Source organism: Aristolochia californica, unplaced genomic scaffold, assembly GCF_029961685.1.
Source record: "Aristolochia californica isolate CCGP_79_NKW_82.1479 unplaced genomic scaffold, dmAriCali1.0.hap1 SCAF_11, whole genome shotgun sequence".
Lineage (NCBI taxonomy): Eukaryota > Viridiplantae > Streptophyta > Magnoliopsida > Piperales > Aristolochiaceae > Aristolochia > Aristolochia californica.
The window spans coordinates 34251710-34273838 of NW_027181782.1; the positions used below are offsets into that span (position 1 = coordinate 34251710).

At 38.6% G+C, this 22129-nt stretch overlaps 4 protein-coding genes across 11 annotated transcripts; 3 read left to right on the top strand and 1 right to left on the bottom strand.

The window, feature by feature from the left end:
* The first annotated feature begins 394 nt into the window (after nucleotides 1-394).
* Nucleotides 395-3604, top strand: LOC137944430 (outer envelope pore protein 21B, chloroplastic-like). 2 transcript variants are annotated; one of them, XM_068790120.1, is made up of 6 exons: nucleotides 395-648; nucleotides 1081-1155; nucleotides 1280-1432; nucleotides 2676-2759; nucleotides 3005-3103; nucleotides 3348-3604. In XM_068790120.1, the coding sequence occupies exons 1-6, from the start codon at nucleotides 556-558 to the stop codon at nucleotides 3429-3431; spliced, it is 588 nt and encodes a 195-aa protein (XP_068646221.1). In that variant the 5' UTR covers nucleotides 395-555; the 3' UTR covers nucleotides 3432-3604. The 2 variants fall into 2 exon arrangements, with proteins under 2 accessions (XP_068646221.1, XP_068646222.1); XM_068790121.1 differs by lacking the exon at nucleotides 2676-2759 and having other exon boundaries at nucleotides 403-648.
* Nucleotides 3605-8724: 5120 nt separating this feature from the next.
* Nucleotides 8725-9463, top strand: LOC137944630 (RING-H2 finger protein ATL80-like). Its single transcript, XM_068790332.1, has one exon. The coding sequence runs from the start codon at nucleotides 8752-8754 to the stop codon at nucleotides 9271-9273; it is 522 nt and encodes a 173-aa protein (XP_068646433.1). The 5' UTR covers nucleotides 8725-8751; the 3' UTR covers nucleotides 9274-9463.
* A 1801-nt stretch (nucleotides 9464-11264) lies between these two features.
* LOC137944398 (protein MULTIPLE CHLOROPLAST DIVISION SITE 1) lies at nucleotides 11265-13891 on the top strand. Of its 3 annotated transcripts, none has more exons than XM_068790075.1 (5): nucleotides 11265-11470; nucleotides 11590-11832; nucleotides 12631-12797; nucleotides 12955-13342; nucleotides 13614-13891. In XM_068790075.1, exons 1-5 carry the CDS (start codon nucleotides 11414-11416, stop codon nucleotides 13734-13736), a joined length of 978 nt encoding a protein of 325 aa, XP_068646176.1. In that variant the 5' UTR covers nucleotides 11265-11413; the 3' UTR covers nucleotides 13737-13891. The 3 variants fall into 3 exon arrangements, with proteins under 3 accessions (XP_068646176.1, XP_068646174.1, XP_068646175.1); XM_068790073.1 differs by having other exon boundaries at nucleotides 11266-11470; nucleotides 13530-13891; XM_068790074.1 differs by having other exon boundaries at nucleotides 11399-11474; nucleotides 13530-13891.
* Nucleotides 13892-14491: 600 nt separating this feature from the next.
* LOC137944948 (monosaccharide-sensing protein 2-like) lies at nucleotides 14492-21868 on the bottom strand. 5 transcript variants are annotated; one of them, XM_068790772.1, is made up of 7 exons: nucleotides 21470-21868; nucleotides 20995-21395; nucleotides 20083-20189; nucleotides 19185-19751; nucleotides 16452-17392; nucleotides 15967-16154; nucleotides 14492-15242 (listed from the first exon to the last, which is right to left on the bottom strand). In XM_068790772.1, the coding sequence occupies exons 3-7, from the start codon at nucleotides 20159-20161 to the stop codon at nucleotides 14798-14800; spliced, it is 2220 nt and encodes a 739-aa protein (XP_068646873.1). In that variant the 5' UTR covers nucleotides 20162-20189; nucleotides 20995-21395; nucleotides 21470-21868; the 3' UTR covers nucleotides 14492-14797. The 5 variants fall into 5 exon arrangements, with proteins under 5 accessions (XP_068646873.1, XP_068646872.1, XP_068646874.1 ...); XM_068790771.1 differs by adding an exon at nucleotides 20517-20600 and having other exon boundaries at nucleotides 20995-21868; XM_068790773.1 differs by having other exon boundaries at nucleotides 21070-21868.
* Nucleotides 21869-22129: the final 261 nt, after the last annotated feature.

Consider the following 22129-nt stretch of genomic DNA (forward strand, 5'->3'; position numbering starts at 1 on the left):
AGAGGTTCTGGCCATTAACTGACGTATCTCTGTTTTATGTAGGATGGATATACCTCTTGATGGAATGCCCACCTCTGTTTTATTAAATCAAGAGGATGGGTTTTTGCCTCAATTATTTGTTTAAAGCATTTTCTAGATCTTACATGAGGAAAACTGTTTGAAGTAGGTGACCTAATTGGACCTAAATCCATTATCCTGATGGCTTGAGCTTTTAAGGGTCTCTTTGGAACTCTGGAAAAAATTAGAAAATAAAAATTTGATCATTATTATTTTTAAAAATATTTAATAAAAAAATAATAATTAAATTCTTTTTTTACTAAATGTTTTTAGGATTATAATAGTTAATTTTTTATTTTTGTCTGTTCTTCTTTTTTCGTTGGTTCCAAACAAACCCTATAAAGGAACAGTCAATCGCTACCGTCACTTTGCGAGTCTCGTTAGCGGTCGGTCTCCGGTTTCCCCAAGACGGCGGGGAAAAGATAATCCTTGAGAGGTTCAACACAGTTCTTTGTTACAGATTTGGCGGGTTTAGGGCTTCTGTACTTCTTTCAGAAAATGCAAACTTCTCTGCGATACGATAGCGATTCCAGAGCCCTCCGAATTCACGCCAAGGAGAAAATACCTGTCGATTCCAATATCCACTGCCAGGTCTCTCTCCCATTCTCCTTTTATCTTCCTGAGAAACTACGGGCTTGCTTCCTTTTTTAATAAGAAATTGAGAATTTAAAATGCTCGAAATGGGCACTCATTTGGTGTACAGCTGTCATTGATGTTTAGTGGGGTTGACTCTCGTGTAAATTTGTGAGCGTTAGCAGCTACAATTATTTACTGAGATAGATATAGAACGTAGTGAAGTAGTAACTGTACTGCGGATCAACTATCATTGAGCTACATAGCTCCAGATTTGCCCGAGCCTTTTGTGTGATTGTAACTGTTCTATTCCTTTCCGAGTTGTTTCTGTAATTACCCTTTTTTATCCCACCGGTGGGAGCTGTTGAAAATTTTCGTAGAAATCAGTAGTTATAGTCAGTGGATGGATTGGATGAATGTGTCACTTGTGCTTGGATTTACTTATGGCAGGTGCATGGAGAGCTTGATACAAATGTTGGTGCTCCGAGTTCTTTAGCTCTGATATTTCGCAACTTCTATCCGGAGGTAGGGTATCATTTTTGAGTCCTTCACTTTTCTATGTTGGAATATTGGGGTTCGTCTGAACATTCAGAAAAATATTAAATGTGGATCCATCTGTCTCTTACGTTAGACTATTAGTGTTTGATAGTTTTCTGCCAGTGTTGGTGCTGGGATATGGTATGATCAAGACAAGAAAATCAAATATTCTTTACGTGGAAAGAAGGCATTTCAAATTTCATCAAATGGATTTGTGAGCTTAAATGTCAAGGGGAGATTAGATGTTGATGACAAACTAAAGGAGGTTGGTCTTCTCATCCTTTAAAAATCCAACAGTTTGGGATCTAGTTTATATTTTCTTGCAAGTGCCATATAACTGTCTTGAACTGAACTTATAGCTTATCTGGGATAATTCCTAGGATAAATTTTTAAAAGTCTTATTTTAATGACTTCAACAAGAATGAAATTGCTCTTGCTTGTAGTAAAAAAAAGGTAATGAAATTTTATATTTACTTCTCTGCCAGCATCAGATGTAAATGCCGTTGTCTGGACAAAATCTACTCTTAGTTGTTTCTTTCCTGTAGTTATGTAATTTCACTTTTTTCCATTTCACCTCTCATGCAGTTCAGTTTTACAATTTCACTTGTTGTGGGAATTGTCATTGTCTAGAGGACCATCTATCTCTCTGTTTTATTTTAGTTGCATTAGTATATGACAACATCATGCTCTTATTGCAAGTTTTTATTGTTTGAAACATTATAAAATTTTGAGGACACGCAGAAAGAAATTTTGAATTATTGCGACTCTAACCCATATAATCCAGGTTAAGGTTCTCTTGGTGGAAGATCTAGATTGCTTTTTTTTTTTTTTCATGTAGATTTTTGTCACGGCACATGCATGCATTATTATCTTTATGGTAAATTTCCATGAGTGAGAACTGTGTGATGCATTAGTTGCTGGTTATAGTATTCCTAAACACATTATCCGTAATGTATATGAAATACATAACCTTTTTTTTTTTTTTCTTGGAAAATGGTGGGGCAGACTAGTATGATATCACATGACCACAAAATGTGTGCCTTTATTTCAGGTCTGGTTAGCCTGACCTCAATTCTGAACCCCACTGAATTAAAAGTCTCTGGCCTAACTATTTTTCCTTTTTCAGGTTAGGTAATATAGTCCTTGGGTCAAAATGTACACAACTTGCACCATTTTGAAATGTGACTCTCCATGAATAAACCCTTTGACTGCCTAGCAAGACTCCCACTAGTAAAAGGAACTTTAGCATATTTCATTACAAGTCACATAGGGAATGCAATATGGTCAAAAGAAACTTGGTAACAGAATTCCTGATAAGATGTTGGTCTTCCTCTGAACATCATTTGATTACTTTTCAAATGCTACCCTTTCAAGCATTGGGAAAACAATTGATTGTCAACACATATGATCCTCTAGGGTTCTAAAATCTTTTAGTATCCAACTTGTAGTGTGAACCTTGAGAAATGTGCCAGTAGCAGAGGAGCTGATGGTTATTTTGACTTCTCCAGGAGCTGTTGTGGCGGTCTGATCAGTTATTGGCTTGCTATGGTGACAACATGCACCTTAATTTTACTTTATGGACCAGCTTCTTGGTAGGAAAAAGTTGAAGTGACATAAAACAAGCTGAGTGAATTTGAGAACACTTGATCCATGAATATCTGATGCAAGTCTTGAATAATAAGCTTATCACCGAGAGGGAGTTTTGCCTTTCCATCCTATTTGTGCACAGTGTGATTTCTATGACTACCCCTTTTTTCTTTCTGTTGCACAGATAATAATGTGGTAGACCAGTGGATAACTTGATTTCTCTTATTCCATTTGTCTCTCTGTTGGACAGAAAAAAACAATAGGAGCAGCTGAACTCAGCTGGAGCGTACTTGATTTCAAGAGTGACCAAGATGTACGTTTCAAAGTAGGTTATGAAGTGTTTGAGAAGGTGCGGCTTGAAACAATCTTTTTGGGTTTACGTTTCATTTCCTGCTATCATGATGTGCAGAACGATGAATGTCATTGTTGTTTTTTTTGTTGATGAACAGATATTTTCATCTCTGCAGCTGTTCTTTTTGAGTTTCCTTACAATTTCCTTTGCTTCCAAGCCGTGCTCTGTTTGCTTTCTCTGTCTTCTTTCTGCTAAGCTTGTTTCTGCTTGAGATAGCTTCAATCTAGTTAGTTTCTTGCAGATGCCATACCTGCAGCTCAGAGAGAACAACTGGACCTTCAATGCAGACATGAATGGCCGATGGAAAGTGAGATTTGATATGTGATCTGCTTTGAGCTTTTCCACCCTTATTGAATTTTGTGTGCATCCCATTTTTTCTTAGAACATGTTGGAGGCCACATCTGTCATTCTTAGAACTCGAACTCAACTCGGGCACCAAAAAACTTAGGCTGGGTCTATTGAATCGAATTGGGACTCGTTGTGAATTAGGCCCACTCATCCAGAATATTAAGGGTTGGATCTGACTCTTTACTTGATCTGTTTGAATTTGATTAAGTAAAAATTTAACCTAAATTTAATTTTAATCTAAAAACCCTAAAAATTGTAATTAATTTTTCCTTCTAAAAAAAAAAAATTATTTAAAAAAAAATTAAAAATATCCTGTAACTTTATTTCCTTTCTCTATCAACTTTACTCATATCATGCGCTTTCATCTTTTTTCTCATCTTTCTAGATATCCATCTCTGTCCGATTTGACATAACTAACAAACCCAAAACTCACTACTCTCCACTTCACGTGGGCCCCCCGTTGCTTTCATTATCTCAAGCCCCGAAACCACATTCTTTGTTAGGCCCATCCTGACTTCAACACGTGCCCGTTTGGCTCATCCTGACTTAAAACGTGTCTTCGAATTATCGACGGCACCGTCCGGGAAGTCCCAGAAAACTGGCTTTGTTACAGAAATGGAGATTCAGTGCTCCATCGATGAAAAGGAAGAAGATGGAATCAACTTGAAACTGAGAAAAAGTTGACGGAGTTCCGAATACTCCCCCATGATTAGCACTGGCTTTGTTGCAGAATATAATGGAGATCGAATACTCGATCGACGAAGATGGAATTGACCAGAGTAATGAAAAATAAGAGAGTTCCTAATCCCCCATGATTGCCGAATATTGTCAATGTCGATCGAGTTGTGCGTTGACCTAAAACTCGTTGGAATCCCACTCAGAGATATTGATCCTTCCAGAGTTCAAAAAAAGCAGAAAACCCTATCTGTATTTTCCGAGCAGATTATACGATTATAAAATCGATTCCGCTTTAGACTTACCGCACAAGCACTTCGGAGAAGATGGGAGTACGAACAAGAAGTTTATCTTATCCTTTTTGAATAAAAGAGCGGTGCATCTGCAGATTGATCTTGGGACATTTGAACCTTTCCTTTCCACTTTTTCTTTTTTCTTCTTTCTCTCTTAGCTCTTCCTTTCGTCCCTATCGTGCAGTCGTGCTTCCTTCCTCTGATCCAAAATGATTGTAGATCACTGTAGCAGCAGCATAAAGCAAACTGCTGAAGGTGTCGGGTTTCCTGCCGGCATGCAGGAATAAAGAGGAAAAAGCTTTGGATAGAACCGTATGGGAAATAATTAACTCAGTCTTTCTCTACAACTTGACTCGCCTAGTCTAAAATCTGATTTAACTTGCTTAAATTGTGATTCAGAAAATCCAACTTTCACTTTGTAGTTAGTCTTTGTAGAATTGATTTCAATATGGTATTAGAGCAAAATATCTATCTTCTCCGACTTAGTTTATTCCTTCTTTACATCTCATTCTCCTTCGACACGAGGAAAATGTTAGTAAACAGAAGCATTATGTGGTCCAAGACCTCTTAGTTAGTCATTTTGGAATAAACCTAGACCTAACTTTAACACCACACGACACGATTTGAACATATAAAAAGAGTATGGACCACACTCATATGCATTAGGAGAGCTTAGAAAGGCAATGCTACTCGACAAATTTCGATAGCTCAATTCGGAGGGCGGCCACGGAGGGTTGTAGTGTGACATGATGGGCGTAAGGAGATGTTGAGTACTTATTGGCACCTAATGAAAGCGGCCTAGTTCTAACTAACCCATGTAAAGACTTTGTGTAATTGGCAATTCTTATACACACTTTATGATAAGTGGGTGTGTCCTAAGTAGTGCATATGAAAGTTAGGACTGATATGATTTTGGCCAATGAAATGTGACTTGTGACGAAACTTTGACATGTGTCATTATTTTGGTTGCATGTAAATACATACTTTTTTGTAAAGAGAAGCACTTAGGCAAAGCAAGAGGACCAATATTAGCAAAAGGTGGCAAAGGGTTAGTCTAAGGGCTACCCTAAACCTTTTGGGCTTAGTGGAAGATGTTAGGAGGAGTGAGTTTCTTGTGACAGTTCTTTAATTTTGCTTTAGACTAAGGCACTTGGATGAAGATGGAGTACGGTGCAAATTAATTTTGTTAATTTTGGCTTCTTCTTTTTTTGTTGTCTTTGTGTTTCCTCTCTCTCCCACCCAAAATACGAGTTTGTCTTTTCATGATAATCTTTTAATGCGACATGTTACTTAGCGTAAGTGGCTAGACATCTGTTGCGAATTAGCTGGAATCTTGGGAATAATCTGTGAGATTATGTGTTAAGAAAAGGATTTTCTAACTTTAATTCATCATTTGAGATGGATTTTAACCTAACTTTTATATAGTATTAGAATAAGATGTTCACATTAATATAAAGTTGAGCTCAATTTGTTCCCCATCTAAATATTTGTGACATCTCACATATACTAAGTATTTGAGGGGGGTCTGGATGCAATGGAAGTGTTTGTGAGAATAAACCTGGATAGGTTAGTATCATGAAAAGTCGTTTAGTTGTTCTAAAATGAATTTGGATCAACTTTAACATGGATATACACCATTTGAATTACATCTACAAAAGGCATGAGCTGAATTTGATTAGTAGTGTGACATGATGGGTGTACCAAAGTTGTAGGTCCTTATTGGCACCTTATGATAAGTTCCAAGTAATCCATGTAAAGACTTGTGGAAGTGTGACTCTTTATGATAAGTGGGTGTGTCCTAAGTGACACATGACATGTGGGGAAGTCTTGACACATGTCACTATATCGATTGCCTGAAAATTCAAGCTTATGTAGATCAAACATTTGACAAAAGTAGCAAGCCCTTTAATTCACAATTAGAGGGGCTACTTGTGTCGGGGATTCTTATAATGAGGGGTGTTAAGGAATAATCCCACATGGATCAATGAGATCAAAGAGATTGAGTTTATTAGTTGACAAAAGAGGTTTCGTAATTGACTAGTTATTTTGGAATGGGCATTGGACCCAGTTTAACATGGTATTAGAGTAAGTACTCGTATGTGAGCATTCCACCCAAATTATCCACATGCCTACACGTGAGGGAGAGTGTTAAGGAATAGTCCCACATGGATTAGTGAGATCAAAGATTATGAGTTTATTAGTTGGCAGAAGATGTTTTCTTAAGTTACTAGTCATTTTGGGATGGGCCTTGGACCCTATTTAACGAAGGAAAATTGGTTAATTTGTTAGGAGATTTCTTGTTATATTTGTTCAACTTGACTCAAGCCCCTATTTGAGTCAAACAACTAAAAGAATAGTAAAATATATTAAAAAAAGTCAATTTTGGATCCACTACTTATCTTGGTCAAGGGAAAGTATATTTAAACCACTATAAAGATGAGGATTTTACCAAAAAAATTATGTTTATTTAATGTTTCTTAAGGCAAATTATCCCTATTAATTGCAAAATTGCATCATGTGAATCGATGGAATTAAATTACTACTATTATATATATATATATATATTTATAAAGAGTTGATTTAATATGAAAAACTATTTGGTGCAAAACATGTGAAACTACTATCTCAACCGTCCGATCATGATCTGAAGGTTGAGATAATCATTTTGCATGTTTTGCACCAAATGATATTTCGTATTAGATCAACTGTGCATACATATATATATATATAATATAATATAATAAATTAATTTTTCCTCATTTGTGTTGCATGTAATTTCATTTTTCTTGTAGAAATAAAATAATGTTGTGTTCTTAGTTGACCTCTGCTAAGTTTTAAGTGTGTAAAATTTTAATTATTAAGCCCAAGTTTCACCTCTTTCGATTGTTTAACTTTTGTATCTCAATTGACAAGGTTGAAAAATATTAAAATTGGATCGGGAACTTTCCCGTTTTCGACAAGAAACGTGGCAAAGCCGATATACACAAATCTTCGATCGGTGAATCCAACCGGGTGTGACAATTTAAGACAATCATGTGGAATGAGTGGATCCAGCTAAATTTGTGAAATCTATTATTGACAATACAATATTTAATTTAATTTATAAAATAAAAAAGACTATAATTTAGAAGTATATAATAATAAAATTCATTAATTTTTATAATTTAGTTTAAAATTTAAATAATTTAAATATTAAATTTTGAAGTTCATTTTAGTTATAAATTATAATATCTATGTAAGAATGTCTCAATTCACATGGAAAGTGGAAATTTAAATCTTAAGCTATGTAAATATCACTTTTAATTTTGTTTATCTTATTTAAATTAATCCATTTTCTTAAGGAAAATATTTTTTCTCTTAATTTTAAATTAAATTAATTCACTTTTAATATAATATAATAACATATTATCAATAACTCATACTAATTAATAAATAATAATATTTAAATATTTAAATATATATAAATTTCAACTAGGGATAATAACAAGGCGAGTTGGGGCGAGTTCCCAATGCCGGTGGGTCCGGCAAACGGATCCGTATAATTTAGGTCGGATTCGGAAATTGGAAGGTCTTCGACTGGGAGAAAAAAGTTTTGACGGGTGGTCAATGCGGTCAAACTTTTTACTCTCGTGCAGCCGTGCTTGACTGAGAGTCTCCCAAATGAAATGGTCTTCGGACCATTGAAGCACATGCTCGTCCTGTCGTCCAGATATCCCCAAATCGGACCGATTTTCCACGTCAGTTATATAATATTTAATTACGTTAAGTGTAACTTTTAGTGACTAAATTACCCTTTCATTTAACAATTATTTTTATTTAAATTATTTCCAATAATATATATATATATATATGTAATTTTTATTTAATATGGATCTGATTTTGAGTTAGTTTCTAAGAGAATTTTATATTTTTAATAATTTTATAATAATGATACATATTATTTGCTACAAAATGCACTTGTCGATACAAGAAATTATGATATTTAAATTCAAGCTAATTATTATAATAAATTAAATAACCAAATAAAAATAATGATTTATTTATAATGTTTTTCCTCTCTCTTAATAATATGAAAAATTGATTTATTAGATGATTAATTAAGTAATTGACTCTTGAGGGCATGGGCATTCAAGTAATTTTAGACTAATGGGGAAGTTCGTAAAGGATCCATTTGTCAATTCAGCAACTCGGGTGTATACGTAATTTTAAAGAAATGTGTGGACAAATTGTTTGCGCCTCGTAAACTTCCCACTATAAATTAGTTCACGCTCCAAAATCAAATTCCGAAAATCCAAGCCTAAACCCTCCGCCAAACCCTCTCTCGCGCCCATGCCTTCTGCCACCCGATTCCTGTCCGCCGCCGGCAATTCTCCAGCGGCTCCACCGCCGGACCCCGCCGCCGTGGATTCCGATGTCGTCGTCATCCTCGCCGCCCTCCTCTGCGCGCTCATCTGCGTCGTCGGGCTCGCCCTCGTCGCCCGCTGCGCCTGGATCCGGCGCTCCTCCACCTCGCCTCCTACGCAAGTCCCGCCCAACAAAGGCCTCAAGAAGAAGATCCTCAAGTCCCTGCCGAAGATCACGTTCAGCAAATCCGCGAGCAGCAAGCTCGTTGACTGCGCTATCTGCTTGGCGGAGTTCGTCGACGGAGAAGAGATCCGAGTGCTACCGCAGTGTGGCCATGGATTCCACGTCGGGTGTATTGATACCTGGCTTGGCTCGCACTCTTCCTGTCCGTCCTGTCGGCAGATTTTGGTCGTGGCGAGGTGTCAGAAGTGTGGGGGGATTCCGGGAACGGAGATGGAACGGGAGGTGAAAGCGAGGGAAGACGACGTAAATAGGTTCTTGCCCTAACTCTGAATCTCCGACTCTGCCGAAATTCTTTACCTCGGATGTCTGTCCGTTTCTTCACAATGTAATTATCCTCTAGGTTTTGTAATTTTCGCTGTTACTAGTTTTTTTTTTTTTTTACTTTTTCCCACTGTAAATTCAGTTACGTGTTCGTTTATGGAGGAAAAAGAAAGATGAAATGCTTGTTACCTAATTTTCCGTTTTGAAACTAAATTCCGTAAATCCAGATTCGATCTGATGCCACTCAGGATTTGTAGCTGTCTGAAAACGATAATCGTCCGGCAAAGTTGATTGATGTCTGAAAACGAGAGAAGCTCAGTAGTAGAAGGCACAATTGAACCTCCATTTTAACTTAGCTGCACGAAATGGATCTTGTCTCTACTTCAGAATTTGGAGTTTGGAATACTTTAATTCTATAAGAGTGATACAGTTTGGACTGATGTGGGTTTAAAGTGTCTGGCCTCAGTTTAAAGTAAGAGACGGCAAACCAAAGTTGCGTGGAGGATTCGGTATAGAATTGGTGCTTTGGCTTTTTCTTACCGAATGACTACAAATTCATGATCAGTTTGACCTCCAACTGATTTGCAGAGCAGCCATTATTATTAATTTTGGCGAGCTTTTATTTAATATTTGATAATTTATTTTCCCGACTAGTGATAACCTGACGAGAAATGGCGAGTGCCGATGGGATGGTAACCTAGGGAAAATAACTTCTTTTTAGTCTGTTATGGAACCCGTGATCAGCTGCGTCACGCGATGCGTGGATGATCATCTGACTCCGAGACGGTAAAAATGGACTTTGTAATTTGGACAAGGAGACACACAAGGTGAAAGTAAAACTCTTCTCTCTCTCGTTTCTTTTTCCCCTCTGAGTTTTCTCATGTTTTCTTTTACACAATCCAAACAGATCAGTAACCATTGAAGGAGAGGACCCATTGATGTTAAGCCTATCCATAACCGAAAAGCTTGAAGACGGTTTGAGCTATTAAGAGAAAAGAGAACAAAAAGCAGTTAAAAGGTCATGAGACTTTGCAGGGTTTCTGTGAACAAGGCATATGGAGCACATGGCACACAGATTTCAAGCTGATCATTGCTTTCGGAGCAGGGGGACCCTGCCCATGTTGCAATCAAAGAGAATAAGTATTATTCTCTCTAAAGTATCTCCTTCAAATAGTCTCTTATTATTTTACTCTCTGGTGGTTTGATTTGGGTGCCTGACCAGAAATGGCCATCATCAAGCTGCCCAATGGGAGTTACTACTGATGATAATGTTTTTATTTACGGGTTGGGATTTTGATGGGTGTGAGGGACTCCTGCCTTTTTTGGGGTTTAAGACTTAGAACAGTGATAGGCTAATCAGTTTTTTCTTCCTTTGTTTTTCTTTTGTGTTTGTCGTGTCTGGATGAACCTGAGACGGTCTTTCTATATGCTACTCCAGAAGAATATTATCTGTGCACTATCAGCGGTCTTTAGTTTGTGAAAACCAGTTTTTTTTTTTTTTCAAATGTTTATTCAGCACTGTCATTGCCTTAGCTTTTAATGTTCAATAAAGATAGGTTTCTTAAATTCTCCAAGCACTAACGAAGGCTGCTTTGTTTAAACTGTGCTAAACTACAAAAGAACCCTTTTGCTTTTTTACCTTGCAGTAATATTTTAACATGATTTTGAAGAACTTCCTCTTTGTATCTTTCTTTCCTATTTGTGACAAAACCAGAGGCGGTTTGTTGAACTTCAGTGGGTTGCAATTGCAGTCGCCTGTTCTAAAGTTTATCCGTTATTCAATGGGAGTGATTGCGCATCAACATCAACTCAACAGAAATTCCAGGAAAATCGTTCAGTTTGGTTTGCTGATTCGCACTCCGCAATTTCATCTTCGAATGTTTCTGAAGCTGCTATGACACGCTTCCGATAATTATATTTATATAACTTTATTTATGTAAATTATATTATATAAAAATCTGGGAAGATGCAATTATACCCTTAGCGGTGTCGGAGTCGGACCCAATTATGCCATCCCGTCAAAGAGGAGGCGATGATGCAAGCATGCTGCAGCCTTCACAGATGACCCATTCGTAGGGCGAGTTTCAAACCTGAGAGAGAATCCTTGATGCTTTCTTCGTGTAGATGATACTTTCCGGCCTCAATGGCGTCCATTCCCATCACATCTGGGTTACTCCAGCTTCGTGCGCTTTCTCCCAATGTAAGTATGTCTTCTTCGTGTATTTCCCTCTTCGGATTCTGTTATTTTTGGGCGTCGGTCTCATGTGAGTTTCTGTCGATGATTGAGTCGCTTCTGGAATGTTTTCTTTTATTTTTAAGCATCGGATTGGCGGAGACGTGATGGAACTTCGAATTAAGCTTCATTTCGGTTGCCCTAATTTGGAGTGGAGCGGTGGAAGATCGAAACTGAGGTTTTGTGTGAGAGCTGTTGATCTTTCGGAAAGGTCAAGTGGTAAGCGTGATAAGAATGGGGATGAGATGGAGGCAGGTGTGGCGGCTGGGGAAGGAAAGATTGCCGGGTTTATGGGAACTCTCAGTGCTCTTCCTCCTGTTCTGTTTACGGTAAAGAGCCTAGCTTTGTTCTAGTTTTGTTTTCGCCCCTCTTTGAAAATAGGAATTGCTTTTTGTTGTGTTTTTTCCTTATTCTCAGCTCCAATGTGGCTCAAGATTCTTTAGATTAATAATTAGTATTGAGTAGGATTAAAAAGTAGTCTCATACACAGAGACTTTTCAGTTCCACCTAATAGCCCTCGTTTACTCTTTTTGTTTTTTTCTTCTTTTTTCTTTTCTTGCCTCTTCTTTGGTTGTAATAGGAATTAGAAAACTGAACGTGAAAGTACTAAGGTCGTAAATTAATTGGAATCAGAAATAAACTGGATTGAGGTCCATGAATGAAAAAGCAGATGCCTTCACCCTTCTCCAGAAGAAGGGAGGTGGTCAGTAGACTTTCATTGTATCAATCTCTTCCATTCAGTGATCTTGCATTTTGATAGGGACTAGCATCAGTGATGATATATGTAAATCTGATACGCAAGTTGGCATGCATCACCATCGTTATATCTATATGTGTTGAGGCGTGGGGCCTATGTTTAGTCATCATAAGACTGCGATGATCCATTTTACAAAGTCATTGTTATCAATCTGCTGAAATTTGGAAGAGATGTTCCTGTTATCATGTATGATCCTTATTTTGTCTATTCCTGTTGTCATTGTTATCAAAATCGAGTTCTTTTAGCTTGGAGAAATGTGGAGTTGTATTTCTATTAACATTTATCACTTCTTCATTATAGCTATATTTAGTCTGTTCCCCAATGAATAATTATCCAGTTCTCTTCTTTCATAATTTCTTTTGTTGTTCAGATGAAGAGAAGCATAAGCAATAATTTTGCAATAGGTGCACTTCTTGCAATTGTGATACTAGCGGTAACTGTTAGAGAAATTGCTGGAAGGAGGCAAAGATATGAGCAGCGTGGTTCGGTGGCAGATCTCGTGAAGCGGGGCCAGATAAGATCTGATAGAAGAGGCATGTATGTTCCTTAAAACTCTCGTGGCTTTCTCCTCTGTTGTGAGTAAATTTCGGACAAAACTTTTGTAGTGGTTGAGACATACAAATAACTTTGTTTTTCCTTTCCTGGGTGTGAAAGCTTTAACCTCAAACGTTTAATTACACGATCGGTTTTCCAGCTCCGGGCCCCTCAAGTATGACGATCCTTTTAATAACCCCTTGGTGAAAGTTAGCAAGTCCAACTCATCTGTTGAAATCTGTGGAAAGGTATACCGCTTGGCCCCTGTGACACTTACTGAAGAAGAACAATCAAGCCATCAGAAGAGGAGATCACGAGCTTACCAGTGGAAGAGACCAACTGTTTTTCTCAAGGAAGGGGACCCAGTACCAACAGATGTTGACCCTGATACCATTAGATGGATACCCGCAAATCATCCATTTGCTACTACTGCTAGTGACATTGATGAGGATTTGGCACAGAACAACGTGTACCAGAAAGATGGTATTCCATTTCGTATTAAAGCTGAGCATGAAGCATTACAGAGAAAACTGGAGGCACTACAAAATGTAAGTAATCAGTACTTTTAATTGTTTCTTAATCTTAATCATCATAGCTTGATATGTTTTGGTCTCTATTAATTTCTAATTTTCTTCATATAAATGCATATTGATGGATTCAATTTGCTATAGGCACACAGAAAGGATCTGTTTTATGTCTTTTTTGTACTCAAATCAATTGGTTTTAATACATCAGGAGCAGAAGTTTAACAAAATTGCGATTGATCCCAACAATATCAAAGATTTGGAAAGACCTTTCAAATCATTTTCCATGCCACAGGAACCAGTAGAACGTAATCTCTCATCCAATCAACAAAGTAGTGTAGACAAGACTCCAGAATCAGAGAAGGTGCTGGATTCTGTTGAAAACAGCTCGACTGCAGAGGATCTTCAGAAATCATAGAGTGAACCTCTCTCTCTCTCTCTCAATAGTAGATACGAAAGTATGGTTTACCATGTAATACTTAACTGAAATCGTGCAACAGTATGTTATTGAGATTGTATTCTGGAACTGTAAATAGACATCTTGGTTCTTGTTATTAAACTAACTTTTTTTTTCCTGATCTTCAAATTTTTTTTGCTTCCATTGTATAAAAAGTTATATTTTAAATCGTTACTCACTAACATCGGAGTTTCTGAGATTCGATTTAAGAAAAAAAAAAAAAAAGGAAGAGGAAAAATAAGACGCAAAATGTCTCTTCTAATGTTTGAGTTCGAATCAGCACTTGATTCGTTTCTGGATTTCTGCTTTCTGCTTCCTGTCTAGTGCGATCCTTGCTGTGGCATCGCAGCTTTTTCTTTCTTTTCACACTTTCTTTTCAAGAAGATGATTGGGATCTGTATTCATTTGTTTCATGATGTTTTATGTCGGCCACATGGAACTCTTTCATTGTAGCATTATGAGAATCTGACCAGAACTTGTCACCAGAGCTTCTCTTACTGGGAGAGCTCAACAAGGTGGACTGGAGATTGAGCTGGCTTATCAGAGATGGATTGATCTTTTACGTTAGTTGAGTAGTTGTTAAAGAAACATTTTGAAGGACATCTGCTAGCTGCGGTGACTGGGTTCCCGCAATTTCAATTTTCTGAATATCATCAATTAAATAGGAAAAAAAGGGTTAAATGTTCTGAATTCTAGGAAGAAAAAGAAGAAAGAAATCAACAAAAACAGAAAGCCAACTCATAGCTTTTAACTATCAAAATAACAGATAATTTGGAATGTAAACCCGCAATTTGAATGAAATACAAAGTTTTTTTCTGATTCACAGTAACAAGTCAAAAAATCCCACAATTGCTCCTCAAAGATTTCCTCTTTCCTTCACTACTTGCACCACCGCCTAGTCTAACAGTTTCATTTCCAGATTCAGCTCAAGCCTTCCCTGGTCGGAAGACCAGAGGACAAGGGCGGTGAAGCAAGAGTTAAGACGCACGAAGATGGTTCTCAATTCTTTGGGGCTGGCCTGATCAGTTGTTTTTTGCTGCCGCTTGCTGCTTGGCCCCGACGGCAAAGAACTCGCTAATAACTTCGAGAGGCATACCTTTAGTTTCTGGAACCTTTAGGAACACGAAGACCCATGAGATGGCACAAACGATAGCATAAATAGCAAATACTCCAGCGAGGCCGATAGATTTGAGCATGACTGGAAGAGTGTAAGTCACTATAATGTCGCCAATCCAGAAAGTCAGGGCGCATATGGCTATGCATACGCCTCGAACACTGGTCGGAAAAATCTCCGAACAGAGGATGTTGGGGACGGGACCGAAAGCCATCACAAAGCAGCAGAAGTAGACAACAACACTGACAGTGGAGATTACAGCATGGACAACAGAACCCATGTGCACAACATTGCCGATAACAAGAATAACTAGCGCAGCTATCAGAACAGGGATTGTTGTGAGTAGTAGCCGTCTGCCAAAAGAATAATGAATTAAGTATCCATAAGCAAATGAAGAGAACAAGGAATCATCATGATCTGAAGCATGCCTCTTGCTCTTTAAGACGGATCAGAAAAATACAGTTCTCTAGGAAAATAAAGGTTGAACCTAAGAATTCAAGGCCTGCGGCCCTTCAGTGATGCTTCTCCCTTCTTTTAGGAGAAAAACAGGGCCGTCACGACAAAAGACCGATTAGGGCAAATCTTATGATATTTTACCTTGGGTGAGAAAGGTGGAAATACTAGACATTTTAGGATTTGGAAGGGGATATTTAATTCAGGCAACAGTTATTGATCAATTTCCTGTCTCGGCACACCCATACGTGATGTAGCTAATCAAAATATCCAGCTTAATGCAAATGTTATTGAAATAACAGCCTCCACATTATCATGATGGAATTTGACAAATGTATGAAGCTAGATGGCACCAATGTAACTAAAACTTGACCACAATAAATGTGCACATAGAAAGACAACCTACTAAGGACAAGCCTCCTAAATTTTAATAGAAAGTTCCTTTCAAAATCTTCACAATTAGTAACGTAGATAGGCCTTAAAATAGGGGTTCAGCCTTTCGGGAATATTTTCAATCAGCGGAAAAAAATAATTTAAATCTAAATGAACTTTCTTTTTACCTTCATATAAAAATGAAGCATAGTCCACGAAAATGTCAATAGATATAGGGATAAATCGACATACCTTCGGCCAGTGACATCCATGAGTCTCATAGCAACAGCTATACAAGGAAGCATCAACAAGGTAGTGACAGCACTGATGAGAAGTGAAGCTGAATCTGAGGCAATCCCTACATTTGCAAGAAGAACTCCAACACCGGCTTGTTCTAAAATCTGAGGGGTATAGTAAAGAACCCCGTTTATGCCAGAAAACTGCAAAAGCAACAAAAGATGGCATTAGCAGAAATAACATATTGACGAAGACGAGTTAGGAGTTACGTCTAATGCTCCACTCAGATGGGCTTGTCCCAGACATCAGCATACAAATTCAATTTTGGATTACCATTAAAATTAATAATAACATGGATTTAGTCCTTGATTGCCAATAAAAAATGGTAATGATATGCAGCATTTAAATCAGAAGATAAGGTATTCTCTGCCTCTGGTAAATGAAGCCACAAGATAGCCTTGCAAGATCTTAAATTCCACAAAACCGAAATTAAAACTGACCTGTTGTAGAATTTGGATTCCAACCCCAACCATTAAGGCATGTTTAACACCTGGTTCTAAGAGATCCCTCCATCTTGGTCCTTTTGCTGCAGTTTCAGATGGATGGACCATAGCCGGTCCAACAGGATGCTGCTGCAAGAGTTCCTTAGAGTAAAGTGCAGGCTGGCTCACCAAAGCAGCAGCTTGAACGTATTCACCATCTACAAGGCCATCACCCCCAGGAATAGAAACAAGGGAACCACGCCTGGACCCAGGGACGCCTTCCTCATGCAAATAAATTCTCTTGAACCCTCCTTTCTTTTCACCTTCTCCTTCTTGCTCAGACCATTTCCAAGCCAACTGCCACCCACCGCCAATACCCATGCTACTAACTGCTTCTCCCCCTTGCAAGAGACTGCTATTCCTCCTCATGCTCAATATGCTTCCATGAGAAGCTGGCGGTACCAAGTCTTTATCCATGCTAGTTGTTTGACGTGAAAGAAGAGGGCTTTGCAAATTATCATCTGAATCAGCACCACCAGCATCAGATGTATATCCTTCACCCTCCCTCTGAAGGCTCTCCTCATCCCACTGCTCAGTTTTGTGCTGCTCAGCGACACTAAACATGCTGCCAAAGTTGGGAAAGAGAGCACTCCGCATACTTCCCATCTCTGGAAGCTTCTCATGAACACTCCCAAAGAGGGTGACCATGGGATCCATAAGAGACATACTTCTCTGGTTCTCCATGCTACCATGACGAGATACCAACCCAAGGGTACTCTGGCCAGTGACTGGCTTGGCAACCCAAGAAAGGCCCTCTTCAGGCCCATATAGTGTGATCCTGTCCTTCTGAGCATCCGGATCCTGGTCATCAGTGAGATCATTAGCAGGGCCAATTATGTATTCCTCAATAGATGTGTCACCACCAACTCCAAGACCTTCAACCAGCAGAGCCATTTCACCTGTAGATCAAAGAGCTATCAGATATTTGGAGCACAGAAACACACTTTTCATTTAAAGATGAAAAGCAGTTTTGAGCTTCCTGACATTCAGGAGAACAGATGCATTATAAAATAAGTGGAATGAATTAATACTTCATAGTTATTCAATAAAACCTAAAAAACTGTGCCTTGGTAATAAAGATGGATTCAACATGCAATAGGCAACTACATTCCACCATTTGAAAATGTATCAGAGTAACAAGTTTTTTAACAAGTAGAATTGATGTGTGGTATAAACTTCAAAGTTGGGTAGCAATTATTTTAAATTGACATCTTATTTCAAGAACATGCCAAGTCAGTGACGTCTATTTCTGTATAAGGCGTGAATCTCCAAAAAAAAAAAAAAAAGAGAGAGAGAGAGAGAGAGAGAGAGAGAGAGAGAGAAGACGAAGAAGAAGATTATGAAAAGGAGCTGTCAAATAATCAAATCAAAGTAAACCAAGGAAGAAAAATGAGTATGACCATTGGGCCAATAAACACATAATGACACCCCCAAAAACAAACAAAGACAAAGAGCTGCACAGAAGAAACTGCCTCAAAATTCAAGTGCTGACATAAAATTTTCTTTCCAAATATTCGTTCTTATAAGCGGTGCTATAAAACCTGAGCCAGACCGGCCAGTTGAACTGGGTTTAACCGGACCTGGATTCTCATACAAGTTGGGACATACAAGATCCTGAAAATGACACAAAACCCGATTGACCAGGCCGGATTTACCAGTTTCATCAGTGAATTGACCAACCTGACCTGGTCAGCCAGATCCCATTATCATTTGAGGAACTCCCAACATGAGAAGTCCCCTCTTCTCTATGGTTTGAAACCAGTAGGGGGGTCGCCCCTATGCCAATGGGAAGGACAGGAGCTTCTCCCCCACTGGCATGCAAAACTAGAGAAGGGAGTGGCCCCCTCCCCGTCCCTGATATTTCATGTCGATGTGAGAGAAGCCCTTGTCATCCCTGCCATTGACAGCAGGAGGACTGGCGCGACTCCCCGGCCTGTGTCCATACAATTTGAAGGGGAGCAGAGCCCCATACCTTCCCCTATCTCCTTCAGTGGGAGGAGGGGGGCCTGCCTTCCCATCCACCATGTGGAAGTTCTGCATGGCAGAGGTATCTGAACCACGACCATGACGACCTACAATGCTCCAAAAATTTGCAAGTGCTATGTGAACATTTCCTCCAGTCCCTTTTCAGGAAATTATTAATTTGAATAGAAGGTATCAATGTCATGCCTAGTGCGTCAGGATAAGTCACCATGTGTCTGCTTCCATAATGAGATGGTTTATTGCAAGATTGATGTTCAAAGGACTGGCTAAGACGCATATAAGCTAAGGTACAAGACATCTCCTTCTATCTTTACTTTTTTTATTTTCTCTATCAATTTAACAAAACTTTCAGTCTGAAGGCTTTAAAGCTTTTTTGTTTATGAGAAGGTTTAACAGTAAAAGAAATTCTATATACCCTGACCCTATTAAAGCTTCCATTAAGAGGTTCCTGTTAATTAGGAGCCTTAGGAGAGAGATGCTACATCTCATGGTTTCTTCAGATCTGCTACTCAGTAATTATCTCAGACTACTTTTTTTTTACCCTATCAGTACCCCATGATACACAGAAAATAATTTATGTAAGTGCATAGGAACAAATAATATGTCTTCTATTAGATGAGTTGAGAAAGTTCAAAAAACGCACAAAATAAATGCCAAAAGCTGCACACATAATATTGAAACGTGGTGAGAAGATGCAGACCAACACACCTGAGACATCATCCCTGCCCCTTAGCCTCTGCAGAACCTTCTTTGCCTCTGCCATCCGACCCTTGCTTACGAGCCAACGTGGAGACTCAGGCAAAAAAAATACTGTCAATAAGAAATACAAAATGGACGGAATTGAAAGAACTCCAAGCATCAGCCTCCAGCTTGGGTTGCCCATTAGTGACATCCCAAAGACCATACAGTAAGACACAAACATTCCACCTGATCCACTGAATTGAGGAAGGGTATTCAAAAGCCCTCGGATCTCTGATGGGGCTGTCTCTGATATGTAAACAGGAACAAGAGTCACTGCTAATCCAATCCCAAACCCATCTAAAAGCCTGGCCAGTAGAAGAACATAAACGTTGGGAGCCCACAGCATTATCAGGCCACTAAAAAAGTAGAGGACTGATGAGATTATCAGCATTGGACGCCGACCAAGCCAATCAGATATTGGCCCAGAGCATGTTGTAATAACCGTAGCTCCAATAAGTGACATGGCAACAATTAACCCTTCAACAGTTGGTTGACTTTCCAAATCGAAATCTCGTTTGATGTAAAGAACAGCCCCTGCAAAAAATCCAAACAATTTTTGAATGACAACTTAATGACGTTGGCATTAATTGGCTCCTTTGTCTATGTATGAATCCTAAATGGTTCAACGGATAAAAGATCAGAGTTATTTCAAAATTCGAGGCAGCCAGAAAGGAGATGGAAAAGAACATAACATGTTGATTTGCATCAAATGTATCCAAAAATCAAGCATCTTGTAAATTGTCAAACAAAAATTACTTCAAAGGGGGCCGAAGGAAAAAATACCAGAGCACTTTTCTGTACATTGGCTTAGAATACAAAGGTCAACTTCGAGATAACTCTATTTCAGTACAAGTAAGTATTTTACCGGCAATTGTCGCATTGTCCCATCCTTGCAACAAGTTCCCAATTGAAGCAGCAATAGCAACAAGCGCAGCTCCTCTCATTTTCTGGAATAAGGGAATAACCCTACAGCTGCAAAACGATTTTGATGATCAACTAACCTGAGTGAAGAAAAAACAATGAAGAGTAAAGAAGACCTTTAATCCATAAACAAGCCCAGATACACAAAGGAGCATCCTGAGCTATTCCAACATCTAGAGAAGGGGAAACAATTCAAAGCAGCAGACACAGAAAAGAAACATGAACGTGGTAAACAATTGACAGCAACTTTTAACCGGTAGAAAGATCTTCCATAGACATAATTCAGAGACGATTCAAACCATAAACAATTAATCAGCTACTGATACGTTTGGACGAAGACTCCTCTTTTAGGTCTAATCGAGAAAACGGACCATATACCTCTAGGAAGATCTGCGAGCTTCGAGTGATGGATACAGCAATGCACAGATCAAAACGAATACGTAGGCTTCTGAAAATCGCAACCTGGTTACAAAGATACGGATAGCACCGCTATAAATTGAGAAAGATTTATGACGCCTGGACAGAACTCCCAAGGAGAAAACTCAGCCCGAAACTCAAGAGAGAAAAAAATGAGAAAACAGGAAGGGCAAGGAGAGCTTTGCATCTAGCCGGTCGCTCTCTGAGACCTGCTCTCCTCATGTCAGCTTCAGAGATTTTCACTTACAAAGAAAGCTCCAGACTGCCTAATACAGCCGTAATGCAAACGGACTCCGTTTTTCATCAAAATCTACGTCGGACTTAGGCTATCAACGGGGAAAATGGAAAGAAAAAGATTTGACGCTAAACTAAACTGCCAGTAAAACAAATATTACAAATCGCAAAACTTGAGGCTGCGAATCAGGAAGCAATAAATCACCCTTAATGATTAATCTGTCAAAATCGCTAGACAAAGCCACTCTCCTAGTGACAACCGCAATCCCTAGAGTCGTACGTCGTAGCACCGAGTAACAAAATGAACCGAGCGAGCCAGATCTTTCAGTCCTCCGCTTTCCTTCCCGAAATGCAGACAATCTCGAATCGATGTTCACCGCCAAAACCAGCTTAATCTGTCTCTCTTTTATCTCAAACAAAAAGCAAAAAGGAACACTCGCACAGAGCAAAGAAACACCAATTCTATCCCTTCTCAGGCTCTGACCGACTAATCAGCAGCCATCACTAATTGCGTCCAACTAAAAGACCGCTGGGAAACCACGCTCGATCTGCCCAATCTCTTCCTGGACCCCCACAACCCGCAGAAGCTTTCGAGTGCGTACCAGCCTGAAAAAATAAAAATAAAATAAAACTCTCCCTCTCCGCCTGAACAAGAGACGCAAAACCTCCAAATTTCCCACCAGAAAAACAGCGAGAGCGGGCGTCTAGATTCTTCAGATTTTCTAGCCCAAAAGCTCCAAATGGCTCACGTCTTTCACCGCTTTCACGTCATCCCCAGAAGAGGCTGAATTCGCACATGAATCGGCTTAAAAATCCAGCCTTGAATTGATCGTTTTCTTTTTTCTTTTTTTACTGTGAAGAAGAGTGGGTGTTGCAGAGAGAGAGTGATTTGCTGATGTGAAGATTTTCAAAAGGCTTTTTATTGATCAAATGATGGGCATCTACCTGTCAAGGCGAAGAGAGAGAGAAGATCGAGATCACGTTGCCGGGTCCAAAGTCATATCCTTGAGCTCCGGAGACGAACGTGATCTCGAACATCTTCGCTTCATGTTCAACGCTCACCCAAATCCACATCCCTACTCTGCTTTTTTTTTTTTTAAACATATTTTAATAAAATTCAAGTATTTATAAAATAAGATTTTCATTTATCTCATTTTTTAATTGTTTTTATTTTAAGAGAAAAATATTAGCCTTATTTAAAATCTTAATTTAAACCCAACTTTTGGATTATTATCATTTTCTAATTCTATATTTATGTAATTTATTCTTCATTTAAAGTATTAATTTTTTTATTTTTAAAAAAATAATTTTTTTAACTCATCCAGATTAAGACCCATATT